The following is a 19,117-nucleotide window of genomic DNA, read 5'->3' as shown; positions in this document are numbered from 1 at the left end:
ATCGAATGGGTAGAAATGCTCTCTCATTCGCGAAATTGCTTATTATACGTAAATAAAAAAAATACACAGTAGTTTTAGATTAAAGATGCGCTTCGACTCCAAATAATCTCCTAACTCTTTTAAGTAAAAAAATTACATACATTTTTTGCACTTAAAAATAATATAATAGATTGAAATAGCGAAGCAATACTTTATTTAAAATAAAAATAAGAACAAAACGTACACTCCAAATACTGTCATTCGGAATAAAAATTTTGCGTAGATTTAGAATACCTGGAAAGAAGGAAGATCATAAAAAGTCATAAAAGTACGGAGAAGAGTATACTTACTAGTCTTTAACCTAAAATTCTTGCGTACTTTATTTACGTTAATAAGTAATTTCGCGAATGAGAGGGATTTTCTATGCTCGTTCGATTATTCAAAGATCCCGCTCCATGTCGTCATAAGGTTTGTTCGATTATGAAAATCAGTTTCGGTCCAGAACTGAACTAGATCTGTCCGATTGTCATAATCGAACAATACAATCCTACTATACTCGCATATGTCGATGCGAAATGCGAATGCTCGCGCATCTATAATTCTATACAGATGAACACATGCATGCGTATATTATATACACATTACCTACAGCTCGCGAGTGCAAGCATCATCAGGGCATCACGCATCAGGCGTTTATTTTTGAGACGAACGTACTAGAATCTTCGCGGTAAATGCCGGCAGAGTAAAATAAATAGTTGAAGAAACTGCACACAATAAAATTCACTCACGATGGCAGACGACAACAATTTAGAAATTTGTTATAATCGGGGTTGTGGAAAAAAATTTGACCCCAACAATAATAACAAAGAAGGTATTTGTAATCTATATTTTCTAATGTCTTCTTTTTTATATATTCAATTGCTACACATTCATGTCGATTCAAATTTACATATTTAAATATTGTTTATATAATATAATAAAATTTGACAAATTTTATTGGTCTTACAATTTTTTTATTAAATTTAAAATATATTTTTTTGAAGATTGCCAACATCACCCTGGTCATCCAGTCTTCCATGATGCTTACAAAGGGTGGTCCTGTTGTAACAAAAAATGTACAGACTTTACAGAATTCTTAAGTATCAAAGGTTGCACAAAATCAAAACATTCGAACATTAAACCACCAGAGCTGCCAAAGCCAGTAGTAGACAAATCAAAGGCAAATGAGGTTATAGAAGTCTCCGTCAAGCCTTTGAATAGTACACCAGCGTTAGAGCGTCCTCCATTTGAGTCTCCACAAGTTACATTAAAGCCTACAGTTTCTCCAGCTTTATTAGAACAAATTCAGGGACTTACGGTATTGGACAGCACAAAAAAAGATGTAAATAGTATAGCTATTGGACAAAGTTGTAAAAATAATTCGTGCAAAAGAACTTATCAAGGTCCAGCATCTAATGATGAAGTTTGTACATATCATCCTGGAGTACCAATCTTTCACGAAGGATTGAAATACTGGTCTTGCTGTCAAAAGAAGACAACTGATTTTGCTGTTTTCTTGGAGCAACCTGGATGTTCCCAAGGAAATCATGTATGGGTTCAAAAGGTAAAAAAGTGTATAAATGTAAATGCATTAATATTAATCTTATAATATATAAATCTCACATAAATTGATTTTAATACCTTATAAATTGCCTTATTTAGGGTGCTAGTAATAAAAAGGTAAAGTGTAGAATGGATTGGCACCAAACTGGAACACATGTTATTGTATCAGTTTATGCTAAAAAGTATAATCCAGATTCGTCATTCATAAAATTGAATCCAGTACATCTAACAGTAGACTTATATTTTCCTGAAGAAAATTCAAGGTACAATCTCGACATAGAATTAAGAGGGGTACGTATATTATTTTATTGTTGCTGCTTATGAAGACTAGCATGTACAAAAAAGGCTCTTTTAGAACTTGTAAATAATGTAAATTGATCTGACCATCCATGGTTTATCAGGTTCTGAATTACTGAATTTGAATGTATTATACTTTGGTATAATTGATGATTTAAAATACATCTTTTCTTAATTGTGCCAGTCTTTGTAGAGCATTATACTTTTATTTATACTTTTTAATACACATGCCCATTTTAAAATAATTTTTGTTTTTAGATTGTGGATGTAGATGCCAGCTCCGCAACTATGTTGCCAACAAAAACTGAGATTAAATTAAGAAAAAAGGAGCCAGGCTCTTGGAGTAAGTTAGATATTCCACGACAGATTACAACAGAAGAACCAGAAGAAACTGCTGAAGACAACATTACTTCTCAAGTGGATGCTGTTGATCTTAGTGATATTTAATTTTTATTTTGAAGCAGTTTATTATTGATAATTAGACAAATGATTCTGTTCATAAGATTGTTGTATGAGAATTACTTTTTTTATCTTTTGTTCAAAACCATGCATCAATATTTAAGTTTATGCATTTTAAATCTAATGAACGAAATACTGCCCCATGTATCTATTAGTTTGATAAATGCAATTTCAATTTCATAAAATATTAAAAATAAATTATATTTTTCATTTATCTCTTAATTATAAAGTATTAATTATGATTTATTTAATTTAATATATTTATCCTAGTGCTGTTGGGTTATTACAATTAATCATTACTGGCTTGGTAACTTAAAATGAAAGATAGCAAAGTTCAAATCATACTTGTAACTCATGCTTACACAGGGTAGCATGATATAAGTATACGTTGTAAAGCATCAATTGCAGGTGTTTGCATGCGAGTATGATTTATACCTATTACCTATATCCTATTCTGTATAGTTAAGAGGTTAAGTCTGAATAACCTCTTCTGCCTGCATTCATTTGATGTAAAAAGAACTGAGTGTGTAACATTTATTTTCAGTATTACAATAATTCTAATAAATGTCATCAGCAAGAAGCACCAAATTGAAGGTTTTGAAAAAAAATTTTAATCTTAAGGAATGCACGATAAAAAAAATGATATTATGCTTAGTTATATGACAATTTATTTTCAGATCTTGGCTATACATGGATACCGTCAATCAGACAAAGTGTTTAGTGCAAAGTTAGGGTCTTTAAGAAAGAGTTTTAAAAAAGAAATTGATTTTGTATTTATTAAAGCTCCTCACAAAGTACCACCAATAGAAGAATCAGATTGGGATAAAGAAGAGGCTAATGAAAACAAAGAAGATACGGAGCGTAAGTCATTTTTTTTTAATTTAAAATCATCTGAAAAATAATTGCTCATTTTCCTTTTTTGATAAAACTATTTTTATAGAATTCGGCTGGTGGTTTAATACAGAAGATAAAGTTTTTAAAGCTGTAGAACCAAGTAACTTATCTGTAGGTTTCGAAGAAAGTGTACAATTGGTTGAAAAAACATTTGAAGAACAGGGACCATTTGATGGATTAATAGGTTTTTCACAAGGAGGATCATTTGTTTCTATACTCTGTGCCATGCAACAAAAAAAAAGTAATTTATTTAATAATAATTCCATAACAAAATTTTTAATCCACATACACACATATATACTATAGGTATAAATAAATAGCAATCAAGGAATAGAATTAATATAAAGAAAATATTTTTCTTTAATTGTAAGTAGAAAAGTTTGAGAAGCCTCTTTTTAATAAAAATTAATAATTTACAGTTCTTCCAATAAGATTCCATTTTGCCATTATTGTATCTGGCTTTAAATCCCTTTGCAAACCTCACGAAATATATTACGATGAAAAGTTGTTATTGCCAACATTGCACGTTTTTGGTGATGGTGACAAAGTCATTCCAACAAGTATGTATACTTTCGCAGTACTTGTATATTTCATCTTCTACAATACAACCAATTCACTCAGTAATTTTTAAAACCATGTTTGTCAAATTAATTTATTTTACTTTATAGAAATGGCTCGAGATTTGAGTAATGTGTTCACAAATAAACAAGAAATAGTGCATGAAGGAGGACATTACGTTCCAGGAAAAAAACACATATATGATAATTTTATAAAAGAAATGTTTAAAAACATATGTGAAGAAAATAAAAGTTCGTAAATAATTTTGTTATTTGTTAATAATATTAGCAAATTTATTTAGTTTTACATTCATAGCATAGATGGCATTTTATAACTAAATATCATTTGGTAGAAGTCAAGCTCATATATTATACTTGTGGTTTTCTAATCAAATAAGAGCCAAAAAAAATAAATATAAAATTTATGTATTTAAAATCAATACTTCAGCTGCCTTTCACGATAAAGGAAATATGATGAAATTGTTTACAAAATTTTCTGTGTGGCAGCAAAGGCACCACATATTTATTGATCAGTTACGTGGCCCTGATTACCTATTTGTTTAGGCAATAATAAAAAAACTCTGTATATGATTAGTTATTCCATCTTTTAAGGATCTCAAAAAATGGGTTTTATTCATACGGTGCCTAATGCATTTGTGTTTTCCATGCAATCGCAATTTATAAAATTTATCATATTATACACATTAGACTTTTATAAATTATTTTAATTTATAGACATGAAACAACAAAAACAAAATGTTCATGCTATAAAATTCAATAAATGGTACATTATACATATAGTGATTTTAAGATGGAAAACACATTATTTATTTTTTGTGTAGAGTTTACAAAAGTGTAAAATGGTTGTATGCCTTTCGAATGGTTGCATCTTAAAAGGTAATATGAAATTAATATTTGTTAGCTGCTTACCCAACTTAGCATTATCACATGAACATTGAGATGACTGATGTGTTTTTTTTTATATCTCAAACAAATTTGAGTTAAAAATAATATTGCCAAATAAGCATCAAGCTTACATTAGGCAGGTATAAGAGAAAATATCAGTTTTCTTCAATTCAATAAGTGCAAAAATCAAAATATTACAAAAAGTAGGTTAGACTTTTGTTATGAATTAACAATTTTGAAATTCATCGATAATCAGAGACACTTTCTTCAAGAAGTTTGATTTAAATGGTTTCTTCCTTTCAATTATTATATGTATTAATGCACTTATAAAAAAAATTCTTGTGAAATGTCTATTTTCAGACTCTGATATCCTTTAGAGTCTAATGGGTTTCTTCCATTCGAAAAACAAGTGGATGTTTTTCAATTGACTTTATTCCCATTAGCAGAACTCATGGTGATTGCTCTTGACCATTAGTTTCTTGAGTTTTCATTACTTCAGGAAGATCTGGGGGTAGAGAGAATGGCGTCATTTCTAATTGCTCGAATTGTCCATTATCTTGACGTATAGCTAACCCAATCACTGCTGGGCATTGTGCTTTGGCAGTAGCTGATGAGAGCCCATAATCTGACAAACATTTGTTATCTGACATAAGAAGGTTATCCTTATTGAATAGCTGTTGATTTCCAGGAGGTATCTTTAATATTCCTAAAAATGAAAATAAAGTACTTAATTTTGCAGAAAAACTGTTTTTGATAAATATAAAGATATCAAAAGGTGATATAAATCAAATTAGGTGTAAGCATGATTATGAAATCCAGCCTTAATTAACAACTTGAGTGTTGACACAGTATAAGCAATTACTTTTAAAGAAGAAAAGAAAACCACACAATTCACCTTCGATAATTTTCTTTAACTCGAGAACAGTTGTATTTTCCTTAGCATCCGTAAATATTGTCATTTTCTTTCGCCGTATCATTAAAAAAACATCCTGAAATGACAAACATAAAGAGGTTAGAGTTAGGATCCTTGATATATGTTTTCGGTTTTAAAGGAATTGACAATTGACTCACCATGATTTAAAATTAAAATAATTCTAATTCGCCGGCGAATCCAAATTGTAATATTCTGTTTTGAATATCACAGAAGATTCAGGTTATGGGCGAAAACTGAAAGTCCTCCCCAAAGCATACAAATTTTGTGGATCACGCTCACGGAACATAAAAAGAATATAGGTAAGTATGCCATTCGCAGAATCTCACACAATGAAAACCGAAGAGTAAAAAATAATATAGTAAAGTATCACATTCTTCGCGCGTTTTGTATAAAACATTATACGATCAGATTTAATTTTTTTCACTTGTAGAATATTATATACAATTTTGAAGACAAACTTTAAAAAATTGAAATATTTTAATATGGCAATAATAATTCAAATAAGCGTCCTGGGTTCTCAAACAAAATCAAATCAAATATTTATAAATGCCTTGTTGATGTGGCCATAAATGGAAGTACCATAAGGATAGTAACACCATTTATGGCCACATCAAATACTTATATTTATATTTAATATATTTTAAATAGTCAGTCCCAAATCAGTACATATTTTTAATACGTATTACCAGGCAAATTACATGTTTTTAGTACGTACTAAAGATACATACAAAAAATATGTATTTATTTTTAACAGGGTGTACATACATACATAGGGTTTGAGTTTAAAGTATTTTGGTATAATTTTTATACCAAAATATTATATATATATATATATATATATATATATATATATATATATATATATATATATATATATTCGAATCGGGCTATACATTTTCCCGACAACTTTATCTACTTTGACACCTGCAGTTTTCTATATTACCAACTGGATGTTTATATTGCATATACTCTGACACTGTCTTCTCCGCAACCATAATTATATTTTTGTTAAAAGGGCCGATCTTGATATGATTGTATGCGCAGGTCTGGCTTCAAGTATAAACGTCTTTTACCTTCAAGATTTAATTGAAATGAAATTTAATCACATTAAAGCTGACATTTTTGAACTCTTAGGGTATTTTGACAATTCTTTAAATTAAACTATTTGATTTTGTGATTTTTTGGTCAATGTAATCAAAATAACAAATAACTAAATATTTACATTAAAATCTGTTATTTTTATGTCTTCAAGGTAAAAAAACAAAGATGGATCATGAAGACGAATTTTTAAATTCATTTTTTACTCAGGTTACTCAACTATGTTTTGACAAGGCCAAAGAATCAGTAGTAGGTATTTATATAAACTTTAAAATGTATTATTTGTCTATATTTAACTTTAAAATGATTCTTATCCAGGAAAAAGAAAGAGAATCATGCAGATCAACACAGATGGGACCATGGGGTATGTTGCTTATGCATCTGCCTCAAATTGCCATGGCTGAACGTTCTTATGCAGATTTAGGATTTCTTCATACCAAAAATAAAGGATTTCTTCGAAAAGATGTAAATCATATCTTTCTAATTTATATTGTACATGAAGATTTTAAGTTAATTTTATACAGTCTTTGTTGTTTTTTATATAGAATTCTTTAAAAACAATGTACGAATCATTGAAAGCTGATTTAAAAAGGGTTGAAGAAATGACACGAGGAACAAATGCGGTAGGGGCTACAGTTGCTGAAATCTCATACCATCTGTGTCAATTTATAACAGCACGGATTCAGCTGATTGATTTGTATCTATTTTAACTCGATCTTGTTAAGATTTTTTTAATTCTGTTTCTATTCCATGATATTATAATACAAATTCTGGTATTTTAGTTATGAAAAAATGTACCATATGAGTATTAGCAGTAAGGTGATGCGCCACCAAGAGTTATTATTGTCCATAGAAGGTATTATTGAGTCCCATCAACTCTCTTGTTCCTATTTGGCATTAAATACAATTAAAGCTGCTTTAACGTGAGTACATTTTTGGTTAAATATTGTATGTGAAAAATCTAAATCGATCAGTGTTATATTTGCAATTGTCGTACCAGGTTAGAATGTGAAATATTAATGCAATTAATAAAAGCATATATTGAAGTACAGAACTGGAGGTTTTTACCATCTCTCATGGCTTTGTATGGAGCCCAAGTACGAATGTCAGCATGGGAACGAACATTGCAAAATAGAGAAGTAAGTTTACTGAACAATGAATATCTACGATTCCAAATCACCATTCTGAAATATAGCTATAATGTAAAATGATTATTTCAGACTTGGAAACTTGGATTTGGTGCAACATTTCTAAAGGCTAATCAACAGCCTGCATTGTACCAGTGGTTAGTAAAACTAAGAGCTGCTGTTCTAGCTAAGTTTTCTTTTTACTTTCATACCACTTTAAGTCAACAAGCAAGTTCTGGTGAAATGAGAAGTATCATGAGTAAACAGGCTACAGATTATTACCATAAGTAAGTAATTCATGAATATGTTGTATTTTCGTGATAAATTACCTCATGTACAGATCATTTTTTTTTTTCATTAAAAGTTTATATGCGATCAGATAATTTCATGACAAATATTGTTCAGGTTACAAAGTTTTCAAAAGAAACACGATATTCTAGCCGTGGTACTTGTTTTTGATACAAGAGGCATGCAAGATTCTGGTCCAGGATACAGACATCCAAATAGAGAAATAGACAATACAGAAGATTTTTTAATGGCTGTGAGCGTTCCACAAGTCAGTTATTTATAATTTTTTCGTTGTTAATTGATGATGAAATATAAAAAGGTTATAATTTGTTAATTAATTATCCATCGTTTATTTAGACTTTCTCCCAGAAACCATTTGTTCACTGGGATAATATTAAGAAAAGTATAAAGGAACGTTATGCTGATCTCATAGTGATGGATAAAATAATATTCAACAGAGATCAAAGTGTAAGTATATTACGAACCTATAGTGGCATAAGTCGTACTTTACGGCATGGCCTGTATAATAACGCCCGAGCCTATTTTATAGCACTGACTAGTATAAAACCGCTGTCACGCCTATACGTGGCATTAACAGTCTATTTTTGCACCGTGCGGATAGCGTATGCACGGTGCAATTAAGGACAACTTATGCCACGCATAGACGTAACATATAAGTACGTGCAAATCCAAGACCGAGTGGAAACAACTCGATGCTGGAAGTTGAAAATTTAGATTTCAGGGCACACCTACCAGACCATTTTTTTTCGGTTCTTTGAACCATTCAAAGCGTACAAATTCCCGCGTGCGTTGCCAATCACTTGCCAATTTTTTTTTGCCGGACCATTTAAATTCTCTTATGGTGATTTAACATTTTAAATAAAGAGATAAAAATCGCTGATTTTGTAAAAAATCTATGAATCAAGTGGCGCGGTAGGCCACGAAGGCGAGTTTGAGAGGCCTGCGGCGACCGCGACACTATTTACTTCTATATTGGGTTTTCAAATTTTCAATTCAATAAATACAAATATTTACATTATTGTATCTAAATTTGTGTTTTTTCGCATTGTTATAAATAAATGTAGGAAAAATGAGTAAATGTTCTTTTAATTCTTTTTTATCGAAATTTTAATATTTTTGTTTAATGTGTTTCCAGGATTTTTGGATATACGCAATGTACAACGTCGACCCACGAATGACATTTATCGTAGCTTATGAAAGTTGCAGTAAACAAAAAGATAAGGATGCACATGTAACTACTTTTATAACAGATATGTGTTTGCAAATGAGATGTAACAAAGTCTTTGAAAGTTTGAAATTAGCTAAATAACATTTTTCAATTGAATCTAAAAAGTCAATTAAAAGATAATACATTTTTTATAAGACTTGTTATCTTGTTCTAAAACAAAGTTTTAATAAAGATTCATTTATGTAACTATTTTTCATTTTTAATCAATTTTCAAAACTTTTGGTCGCTTGATAAGCAAAATCGTCGTTTAAAACTACTTATGAGCCAAACTTCGTCTTCTATAAGGCTCCATAAAAGGACGTCATTGATGACCAATCTATCTGTTATGCCAGTTTCTTGGTCAACTTTATTTTATTATAAACAAATGAAAGTTATGCGCATAGAGTTGAAGTTTGAAACTACAAATTTCGTTTTGAAAAATGAGAGATTGTTGGAAAATATACTAGCGCGCCACGCGCGGCCTTACGACCGCGTTGGCTTGCCGCCTTGCATCGCGTCGCGATGCAAGGCACGCAAAACGCTCGCGCTTCGCGTTCGTAATGCCTATCGGTGCTTATACAGTATTATCCTGTTTTTTTTTCAATATTGTTGTCAAAGTTTTGATCGGTATTCTTCTGGCGGTCATCCACACTATCATCAAAACTACTGGAAAATTAGTAACTTATTTGTATTCGTATCAATTATTTAATTTTGTTTGTAGATATTCTTAAAATATATCTTATTTTAATTTTATTCTATTGTAATTTCAGATAAATAATACAACACTTTTGTATCGCAGTTTTTAAGAGGAAGTAAACAAAAGGATGATATTTCGTTTGTAGGATTTCAATTAGAATTTTAGAAGATTGATTGTTTAGGTATTTAGCATAGTTTAGAGGGATGTAGTAAGCTACTTAGAGCTTTTCTTCAATCTAAGCAATTTTCTGGTCAGTTCTGATAAATAGTGCAGAAAATCGCTCGGAAAACCATGCATTCAAGGGTTAAAGAACGAAAGCAGGGAGAAATCCATATAATATTATTTTTAATACGCGTGTAGAAACAAAACGGATTGCAAACACTAGCGATTTCGGGGCTTTATAAAGCAAAAACTGATAAAATTTATGAATTATCAAATTATCAAAATAAGTTTTTCTCATAAGTAAGTATATTAGGAAAATAATTGGCTGGTTCGTATTGAAGACTAGCACCATACCGATTTCCGGCGAAGATCGATTAGCACAATTCAGATGCCAGCTAGCATTTTTCAAACAGTTTAAAGAATGCCGCAATTCTATTAGTATAATTTAAATGTTTGTTTTTCTTAAAAAAAAAATAATGAGTCCGTCTAGTATATAGGAGAATCTGCTAGGAGTTGTGCTAATTTCCGTTAGAAAACCTGTATATAGTACTAGCAGCTCTTTCCGCGTCTCTATTTTGCTTCTATCTATTTCGCCACAAGAAAGTTCTGGAAATTCGTCGGCTTTATTCTTATCGCACGTCATACTCGCTCGCACGTTAGCTGGCCGCATGATGAGCTTGGTTCGAGTGTCATCGCGTTGTATCGAAAATCGATGGTAGCCTACTGCAGTGATGCGAGAGCCGCGGAATTCCAGTTATCGCGCGGCATGCAGGGTGCTTATATAAATGCCGGCTATCGCAAGTAATAGGAAACATTTTACACCGTCTTCTATATAATAGTTAATAATCGGGTCGAATGTCGATCTGTAGTGCAGTGTAGTTCACACAGAAGTAACAGCGCGTCCGTTAAAAGAAAAAGTTTGTCGATCAGTCTTTATCGAATAAAGCGCAGTCGGACGAAAACGATGTCTTCGCCGTATACGATCGCGCACGGCGCGGGCACAACGGAGAGCTTTTATTAGCCGCGGTATGAAGCCGAAGCTTTGATTCCTCGCGGTTCCGCGTATAGGAATTAAAAGATAGCGGCGCTCGAATGAAATGTCAGCTACTGTGATGCGTCTTCTATAATAAGGCTCGTGTAAGTATATTATACGCAGGCGGAAGAACAGCGAATCCGTTGTGAAAGGCAAAGTTCTAGAGTTTTGGAGAGAAAATTGCCCGCGCGCGAATTGACGCCGGCCGCCGGGCATGACAATAATATAGGATCACGTGTCGACGCTATGCTTGCTTGAATGACGGTCGCGCGTGGAAGGGGGCTCCTCCCCGATTCCCTTAAAAGCGCACGTGTTTCCCCGTCCGCGCATCACTAGCATCCCGACAGTCGCGGACCCGCGCCTTCGCCCGCCGCTCTCGATACACCTGCTCCTGCTAGTATAGAGAATGTCGTCGCTCAAGATCCACGTGAACTCGCCGAGAGTCGAGTACACGGCCGAGGCCATCCTCGCGGAGTACGATTACCAGACGATGAAGGTCGCCCGCGCGGGCGACGACTCGGCCCCGGCCTACGAGGTGAGTACGAGCTGCGCTCCCGCGATATGGAGCGCTTTCGCCCGACTGCAGCGGGTTACAATGTCGCCGCGCGTTATTGCCCTGCTTCTGCCCAGGTCGTTCCGGAGTCGACGAAGCTCCTCATCAAAACGGACATCAAGGTGCCGAAGCTGGGAGTTATGCTGGTCGGCTGGGGCGGCAATAACGGGACGACCATCACCGCGGCCTTGCTGGCTAACAAACTCAAACTTTCGTGGGAAACGAAAGACGGCGTCAAGCGCGCCAACTGGTGACTATTGATTTCTCTCCTCTCTGCGTGTGTCCACTTTATAATGTACCTACTTATTTCGACTCCCCTTGATTCAATCACTGTATACTGAATAACTCTTCTCTGCGTTAGGCAAGCTTTATGCCCGTAAGCGTATATTATATAACAGCTGATGATACTCGGTCAGTGTAGCTGAGAACATGTTCATCCTTGAATAAGTACACGCGTGATTTTGTTGCGGCGCCCGCATATATAGGTACGGCTCGCTGATCGAAGCGTCTACGGTGAGGCTGGGCAGCGACGGAGTCGAGGACGTCTACGTGCCGATTTCGTGGATGCTGCCGATGGTCAATCCTGATGATATCGAACTCGACGGCTGGGACATCTCCGACATGAACCTCGCTGACGCCATGGAGCGGGCCAAGGTCTTGGACATCAATCTGCAGAAGCAGCTCAGGCCTCACATGCGGGGCTTGAAGCCGCGGAAGAGCCTCTACTTCCCGGACTTCATAGCCGCCAATCAGGTATTTTATATAGACTCTACAAGTGACAGTGCAGCTGCAGTAGGCTGTAATCGCATTTTGGAAAATCAATCAATTCCTCATCTCATATCCGCAGGAATCGCGAGCCAACAATTTGATCTCGGGAACGAAGAAGCAGCAGCTGGAAGCCATCAGAAAAGACATCCGAGATTTCAAGGCATTGAAGAAGCTGGACAAGGTCATTGTTTTGTGGACCGCGAATACCGAGAGGTTCGCCGACATCTTGCCCGGTGTCAACGATACGGCGGACAATTTGCTCAAGTCAATTGACGAGAGCCACCCGGAGATCAGTCCTAGCACTGTCTTTGCCGTTGCTTCGGCGCTGGAAGCCGTGAGTAGATTTCAAATATCTTCAATTCATCAGTTTTATCTGCGATAGTAGGCCGTCATCCTAGCTAGCTTTATTGGTGTAAAACCTTTTCTTAATTGCTAGAAATGTCAAGGTTTGATAATCCTTATGGGATTCGTGATGCGTGATTTCAACTTAATTGTTACAATGCCCAATGTCATTGCTGTATGTAAAACGCTGATGCAGCATTATTTTATTCTTGTAAAAATAGATCATCAAAGTAATCGTTCGGGCTCTCGTTCTAGTGTACTTATCTGAATGGTTCGCCTCAAAATACTTTCGTACCTGGAGCAATAGAGCTTGCGGAAAGATTAAACACATTTATCGGCGGGGATGATTTCAAATCCGGACAAACCAAGATCAAGTCGGTACTCGTGGACTTTTTGGTATCGGCAGGTATCAAGCCCGTGTCTATCGTCAGCTATAATCACTTGGGCAACAACGATGGTTACAATCTGTCAGCACCACAACAGTTCCGATCGAAGGAGGTAAGCTGCAGCCAGACTGATTTTTCAAATTTCGTCAAGCAAGGGATTCGCTATTCTCTCTTTGCAGATATCAAAGAGCAACGTTGTCGACGATATGGTCCAGTCGAACAAAGTGCTTTACAAGGATGGAGAAAAGCCAGATCACTGCGTTGTTATTAAATACGTCCCCTATGTGGGTGAGTGCATCGCAGTCCTGAAACAATGTTTACATTTTCATTAACGATTTCCCCACTGCTTACTAATCGAAACAACATTATGCCATCAGGCGACAGCAAGCGAGCAATGGACGAGTACACATCGGAGATCCTGTTGAACGGTCACAACACGATCGTCGTGCACAACACCTGCGAGGATTCGTTGCTCGCGAGTCCGATAATCCTGGACCTGGTGCTGCTGTCTGAGATTTGTTCGCGTATGAGCTTCAAGCGAGCCGAACAACCGGACAGCGAGTACAGATGCTTCCGTAGTGTTCTGTCGATCCTGTCGTATCTCCTGAAAGCACCCCTGGTTCCACAAGGTACCCCAGTTGTCAACGCTCTCTTCAAGCAGCGCTGCGCGATCGAGAACGTACTCAAGGCCTGCGTCGGTATCCCGCCCGAAAACCACATGCTACTCGAGCACAAAGTCGACATCCTTCGCAAGTATAGACCTCAATAATTCGGCTAACCCAATAACTCAAACTCTGTTTACTTTCTGTGGGATAACTGCTCGTTATACGACATCACATTGTTTTTATCATTGTTGTACACATTACACTGAAATTTTAATGGTATGGATTTTAGAAAAAAGTTGAAAAAGACCAATACCACGCATATGCGACGAGTATTTTTTTATGTATGTATGAGACGGTGAAAATAATTTTTGAAGAATGTTAAACATATCACTCGTTGTGATCATAGTATATACGACATGATATACATACACCCACACACACACACACACACACACACACACTCACATATATATATATATATATATATATATACACACATATTTTTTAATGAGTGTATTTTTTTACAACTGGCGAATGTTGAACAATCTTGTGTACAAGGTTCTTTAGAGTTTATATCTATATTATATACATTCATTATTATACCAATGAGTATACCAAAGTCTCTTTGTTATTTTCGTATGGAATCATCTATGCAAATGTAGGCATTTTATTATAATAAAGTACGTACCTCATCGAACGCTCTAGATTCAGAATGGTAATATAACATGTCTACAACAGTATTATAACTTGTGCCGACGAAGAACGAAGCTCAACGCATTACTTTCTATGCATGTTACTGCAAATAGACAATCTTTTGGTTTTACATATTTACAATAAAGAAAAAAGTTTTAAAGCGTTGCGTTCTCCTATTCCCGAAAACGAATATGTGTGCTGAAATTTACTCATTATTTTTAAGAAATCAATAAACATGATACAATGCATTTTAAAAACTGTTTCCTTATATACTTACTGCGTTGCATGAATTCAAATTACGATTATGAGATATCCGAAATTTATTAAGATAGATAAATTTAGATAGTATGTATAACGGATAAGTTCCACTCAGAGACAAATTTACGAAGATGTGATCCAGGTGTCCAAAACTTTCGAGTTGAGCGATTCATATAGGTTTTTGTAGGTTTTGTTCGACGTGTATATATTATATAAAATCCTTTACACTCTGATAGAAGATAAGATCGCCGAGTTGTAAGACACCAGCGAAATCCATTATAGCATCGAACATAAAGAAAGGCAGCAACTGTAAAATGTAGTCAATGCGAAATGTTAAAAATAAAAATACAAACAAGTTTTGGATTTCGTGACCAGTGTTTAATTGTTATTGAAAGTGCCTATATAAAAGCAAAATCGAATTAGCGATTTTAACTTTTTCAGTTGCTGCAATGCTTAATATACTTGATCCAGCCTAGGACGTCTTTGTTATAATGCAATGATTTAAAATTGAAAATTATTTACTGCTGATTTCAAATTCGCATATTATAGAAATTACTTTATATATGTATTCGCAAATTAATTATCCATCATAAATACGTATGATCATAAGCAGATAATGGTACATAATACAAAAAGGGATCATAGAGAATCAGATTTTTCCTGTTGATTGATTTTCGAAAAAAAAAATGCTCCGTTTTCTTCTATTTTCAGGGGCGAAAAGTGTTTTATTCACGACTGACCTATAATAGCCACTTTATTACCTGAAAAGCGGGACTAAAGTAGCATTTTATTCCCTCATATTTTTTTTCCCGCAAAATGCGGGAAAGAAATTCATTATTCCCGCAAAATGCGGGAAATTTAAAAAAATGTTGAAAATTTTGGAAAATTTTACAGTTCAGTCGTGAATAAAGCACTATATGCAACACGAGAGTAAAGTTGATTATTTCCTCGAGTGATTTACTGCCCTCACTTCGCTCGGGCAGTAAACTCTCACCCGCAGGAGTAAACAACGACTTTACTCCCTTGTTGCATAATGTACTATTTCCGCCGGGGTGTAGAATAACAAGTATAAGGATTATTAAAGGTGAAGGTTTGCAGTGAGGAATTACAAATATTTTACTGCTATTATATTCTTTATTAAGTACTCGTCTCAAGTAACTCCTACACAATTCTTGTATACAATGCATCTATTTGGACAACGCAAAAATTATAAACCCATATATACACTGCCTAGAATCGCATTAGGACGACGTTTGATCCGAGAAACATTCACAAAACGCAATTTATAATTGAAACTTTCTATATTATTTTCACTCGCAGTGTGGGACTTTATTCGTTTGTTTGTTACTCTTTTTTTATCGTACGTATGGAATGCATATTATAAATTTTCACGTGTTAAGAACTAAAATAACTTGCTATTTATACTTATCATCTCCAAGCAATAACTACAAATTATAAATTAAACTTATATATATATATATATATACACACACACACACACACACTTATGTAGAATGATTCGACTAATACTTTTCGTAAAAACGCTCGGAAAAGCTACTCGTCGAATTTTGATGCAACAATGTTTTATGCTATGATTCGTTGATGAATAAAACTATTTTCGACACGATTGATTGCCTCATGGTCTGGAAGTTTAGAGCGAAACACTGCCGTGTATTCATTTTATAAAAATTTATATCCAGGCCAACAATCAGCAATCACAGCTGTAAATATATAATTTATAATATATACTACTTTCAAGACTACACAATTAACATCTACCAGTAATACGTTATACTTATATAAAACAAATTTTGCTACACATATTCTTGTAGTCTTAATAAAAATTATGAATAAGTTATTTAATGATTACAATACAATTATTCAAGTATAATGTTCTTCTCTTTGGATTTTCGTTGAAATGGAAGACTAGAATATATAAGACTGCGTTCAGATTATACTCGTGCATGTATAGGAGAAAAATAATTATAATCATTCCTTGTCACATATGTATTCATTGTAAAGTAAAAGCTACGCCATCACTAACAACAATCGAGTTTGTCATTTTTCTTTATAAAAGTCTAAAAAATACTATAATAATGTACTTATTGTATTACTAGAAGATGCAAACGCTTTTAAAAGGTACTGAGAGTTTTGATTTCAATAGAGGGCAAATTACAAACTACGACACTCTTTCGGCTGAAGTTGAAGTAAAGATGGGAAAAGAATCATTTATAAGAGAAGAAAATGCGATCTCCATAATTCCAGTAGCTGACTGAAGTTCAACTCTTCAAGTTTCCATATAAGGGCGCTGGTCGATTATCAATACGAGTTGAATAAATATTACTATATACAGATGGATTTTACACAATTTGATTATGCATATTTTTGATGAAACACAATATGGAAGTCGCGACAAAGCATTTACGCGAGATATGCAGCCACGTTACGGGCGTGAATTGAGGCTCTATACTGCACGACATTCCAAGCACTGGACATTTTTGCTACTGCGCCTAGTAGAAAATAACTTGCTCATAGTAATTATTGGGCGAGCCCGTAAGCTAACTGTTATAGAAAACGTTTGGGCAATTCGAGGTAGTGAATACATTTTAATAAATAGTCATGATTCTGCGGATTTGTATACTGTAACTATTCCGCTGACGAATGCTAAGCTCTTGGCGTATCTATCACGTGATCCTTTTCGATCACCCGGAACTCCAAAAATGTTCTCCAGATGTTCGGTTCCGGTATACATATGCAGGTGTAAGTTATACTCGAAGATGATGGATATGTTACCCGGGACCCTTGTATACGTATAGACAACGAAAAGAATGCGTGTAGATGTAAGTCTTGTTCGAAGATGTGCATGTTAGCATGGATCCCAGTAGAACATTTCCAGGTGTCCAAAGGACTCGGTTAAACTGGATATCATCAAAAAATAATCTGCACACAAGCAACAAGTTACAGGTATGTGCAACGCTTCACTTAGATTTCACATTTTTTCTTTACCACGCTCATCATCTTCATAATTATATCTTCGAGCAGAACTTTCACCTGCTTATCGAATAAGCCATATGGAGCGCTCTACTTGGGTCGATTTTTCCTCTCTAGCTGTTACAGCACTGAACATCTGGATATCGTCTATACTTGACCTACTGGATATCGCTCTTGAAAAGATTATTGTACTGATTTGGAAAAAAGCTGATACTGTGACGAAATCAGCAGGATTTTCACCCGAGCGCTTGTTAAACCGTTGGCCATCGGTTGGCTGATGTTTCTACCAGGCACACTTTGCGCGCAAATAAGGAAAACAGTATGAGCTCTCTTACGAAAATTCCAAGCTTTCTCTGCAGTGTTATACGCGATAGATATGTTCTATAGATGAGACATGAAGTAGCTTCGGTGTCGTCGGGACACTTGGTTTCTTTTTCTACAAGAGCATCGTTTGTACGACGGCTAAGTTCGGCTACAGTAACTAACGCTTGACATAAACTTGAAAATTTGGCAATTTATATACAGTCTCTTAATTTCATTTATTTTGCGATTCTATGTCAATGCGATACGTCGAGCTGTGAAAGCCAAAGAATTGAAAATGTCTCTACAACGTTCATTATAATTTATATACTTGCATATTATAGGTGAGAATTGATTGTTTCTGATTCAGAACGATCCTCATCTGTAACTATACGAACTGCAACTCAACTCAATGAGCACGAATTTAATCGGGGATCGCTACCTCTACATACCAGATGGAGATGATTCTAATCGTTATATTCAGATGAAAATTGCACTGATACAGACTTAGCGTGTAATACCGCGCGAGAATATGCGATGGATGATAGAGAGCGCGGCGTGTGACATATTTTTTTGGTATTATTATATTATTATTGTTATTATTATTATTATTATTATTATTATTATTATTATTATTATAAATTTCATTTGCGTATGAATATACAAAAGATTCAAAAGGTTTTATATCTCCTTGAGTTTCTCACGATTTAAGAAACTGTCGAGGAAGTTCATCAAGTCAATGCGTTATGTTTATAGTTATGGATTTGGTCATATCTCCTATGCTCGGTGTAGTGTAGAAATTAAATTGTATTCGCAATTATAGTGCAGCATCAATTATCGCGCAAGTCCTATGAAATTGGACAATATATTCCGTGAAAAAAGAAACCTTACGTGTTCTTAAAAAAAACTTCGTTCGATCCTCATTTATTGCAGTGAAAAATTTGCCGGTTTTAATTCGGT

The 19,117-nt window shown here is 34.6% G+C and overlaps 5 protein-coding genes across 6 annotated transcripts; 4 read left to right on the top strand and 1 right to left on the bottom strand.

Annotated features, from left to right (window-relative positions):
* Positions 1-558: 558 nt before the first annotated feature.
* On the top strand, positions 559-2,567 carry Chordc1 (cysteine and histidine-rich domain (CHORD)-containing 1). Its single transcript, NM_001129795.2, has 4 exons — positions 559-850; positions 1,023-1,582; positions 1,681-1,872; positions 2,137-2,567. Exons 1-4 carry the CDS (start codon positions 769-771, stop codon positions 2,323-2,325), a joined length of 1,023 nt encoding a protein of 340 aa, NP_001123267.2. The 5' UTR covers positions 559-768; the 3' UTR covers positions 2,326-2,567.
* Positions 2,568-2,901: 334 nt separating this feature from the next.
* On the top strand, positions 2,902-4,069 carry Ovca2 (candidate tumor suppressor in ovarian cancer 2). Its single transcript, NM_001129796.1, has 5 exons — positions 2,902-2,931; positions 3,015-3,198; positions 3,278-3,472; positions 3,651-3,791; positions 3,900-4,069. The coding sequence occupies exons 1-5, from the start codon at positions 2,902-2,904 to the stop codon at positions 4,046-4,048; spliced, it is 699 nt and encodes a 232-aa protein (NP_001123268.1). The 3' UTR covers positions 4,049-4,069.
* Positions 4,053-6,049, bottom strand: LOC100120540 (elongin-B). The gene is made up of 3 exons (XM_001604125.6): positions 5,766-6,049; positions 5,590-5,683; positions 4,053-5,400 (listed from the first exon to the last, which is right to left on the bottom strand). The coding sequence occupies exons 1-3, from the start codon at positions 5,766-5,768 to the stop codon at positions 5,144-5,146; spliced, it is 354 nt and encodes a 117-aa protein (XP_001604175.2). The 5' UTR covers positions 5,769-6,049; the 3' UTR covers positions 4,053-5,143.
* On the top strand, positions 5,342-9,579 carry LOC103316073 (KICSTOR complex protein C12orf66 homolog). Of its 2 annotated transcripts, none has more exons than XM_031929481.2 (10): positions 5,342-5,927; positions 6,881-6,975; positions 7,045-7,191; positions 7,272-7,423; positions 7,509-7,649; positions 7,727-7,865; positions 7,947-8,140; positions 8,259-8,409; positions 8,499-8,609; positions 9,298-9,573. In XM_031929481.2, the coding sequence occupies exons 2-10, from the start codon at positions 6,895-6,897 to the stop codon at positions 9,469-9,471; spliced, it is 1,290 nt and encodes a 429-aa protein (XP_031785341.1). In that variant the 5' UTR covers positions 5,342-5,927; positions 6,881-6,894; the 3' UTR covers positions 9,472-9,573. The 2 variants fall into 2 exon arrangements, with proteins under 2 accessions (XP_031785341.1, XP_031785340.1); XM_031929480.2 differs by lacking the exon at positions 5,342-5,927 and adding an exon at positions 6,567-6,763 and having other exon boundaries at positions 9,298-9,579.
* Positions 9,580-10,494: 915 nt separating this feature from the next.
* On the top strand, positions 10,495-16,915 carry LOC100120488 (inositol-3-phosphate synthase 1-A). The gene is made up of 7 exons (XM_001604080.6): positions 10,495-11,796; positions 11,892-12,064; positions 12,300-12,567; positions 12,662-12,916; positions 13,180-13,422; positions 13,490-13,598; positions 13,688-16,915. The coding sequence occupies exons 1-7, from the start codon at positions 11,668-11,670 to the stop codon at positions 14,077-14,079; spliced, it is 1,569 nt and encodes a 522-aa protein (XP_001604130.1). The 5' UTR covers positions 10,495-11,667; the 3' UTR covers positions 14,080-16,915.
* Positions 16,916-19,117: the final 2,202 nt, after the last annotated feature.

Source organism: Nasonia vitripennis, chromosome 4 (genome assembly GCF_009193385.2).
Source record: "Nasonia vitripennis strain AsymCx chromosome 4, Nvit_psr_1.1, whole genome shotgun sequence".
Classification (NCBI taxonomy): Eukaryota; Metazoa; Arthropoda; class Insecta; order Hymenoptera; family Pteromalidae; genus Nasonia; species Nasonia vitripennis.
This window is presented reverse-complemented; position numbering and strand designations above follow the sequence as displayed.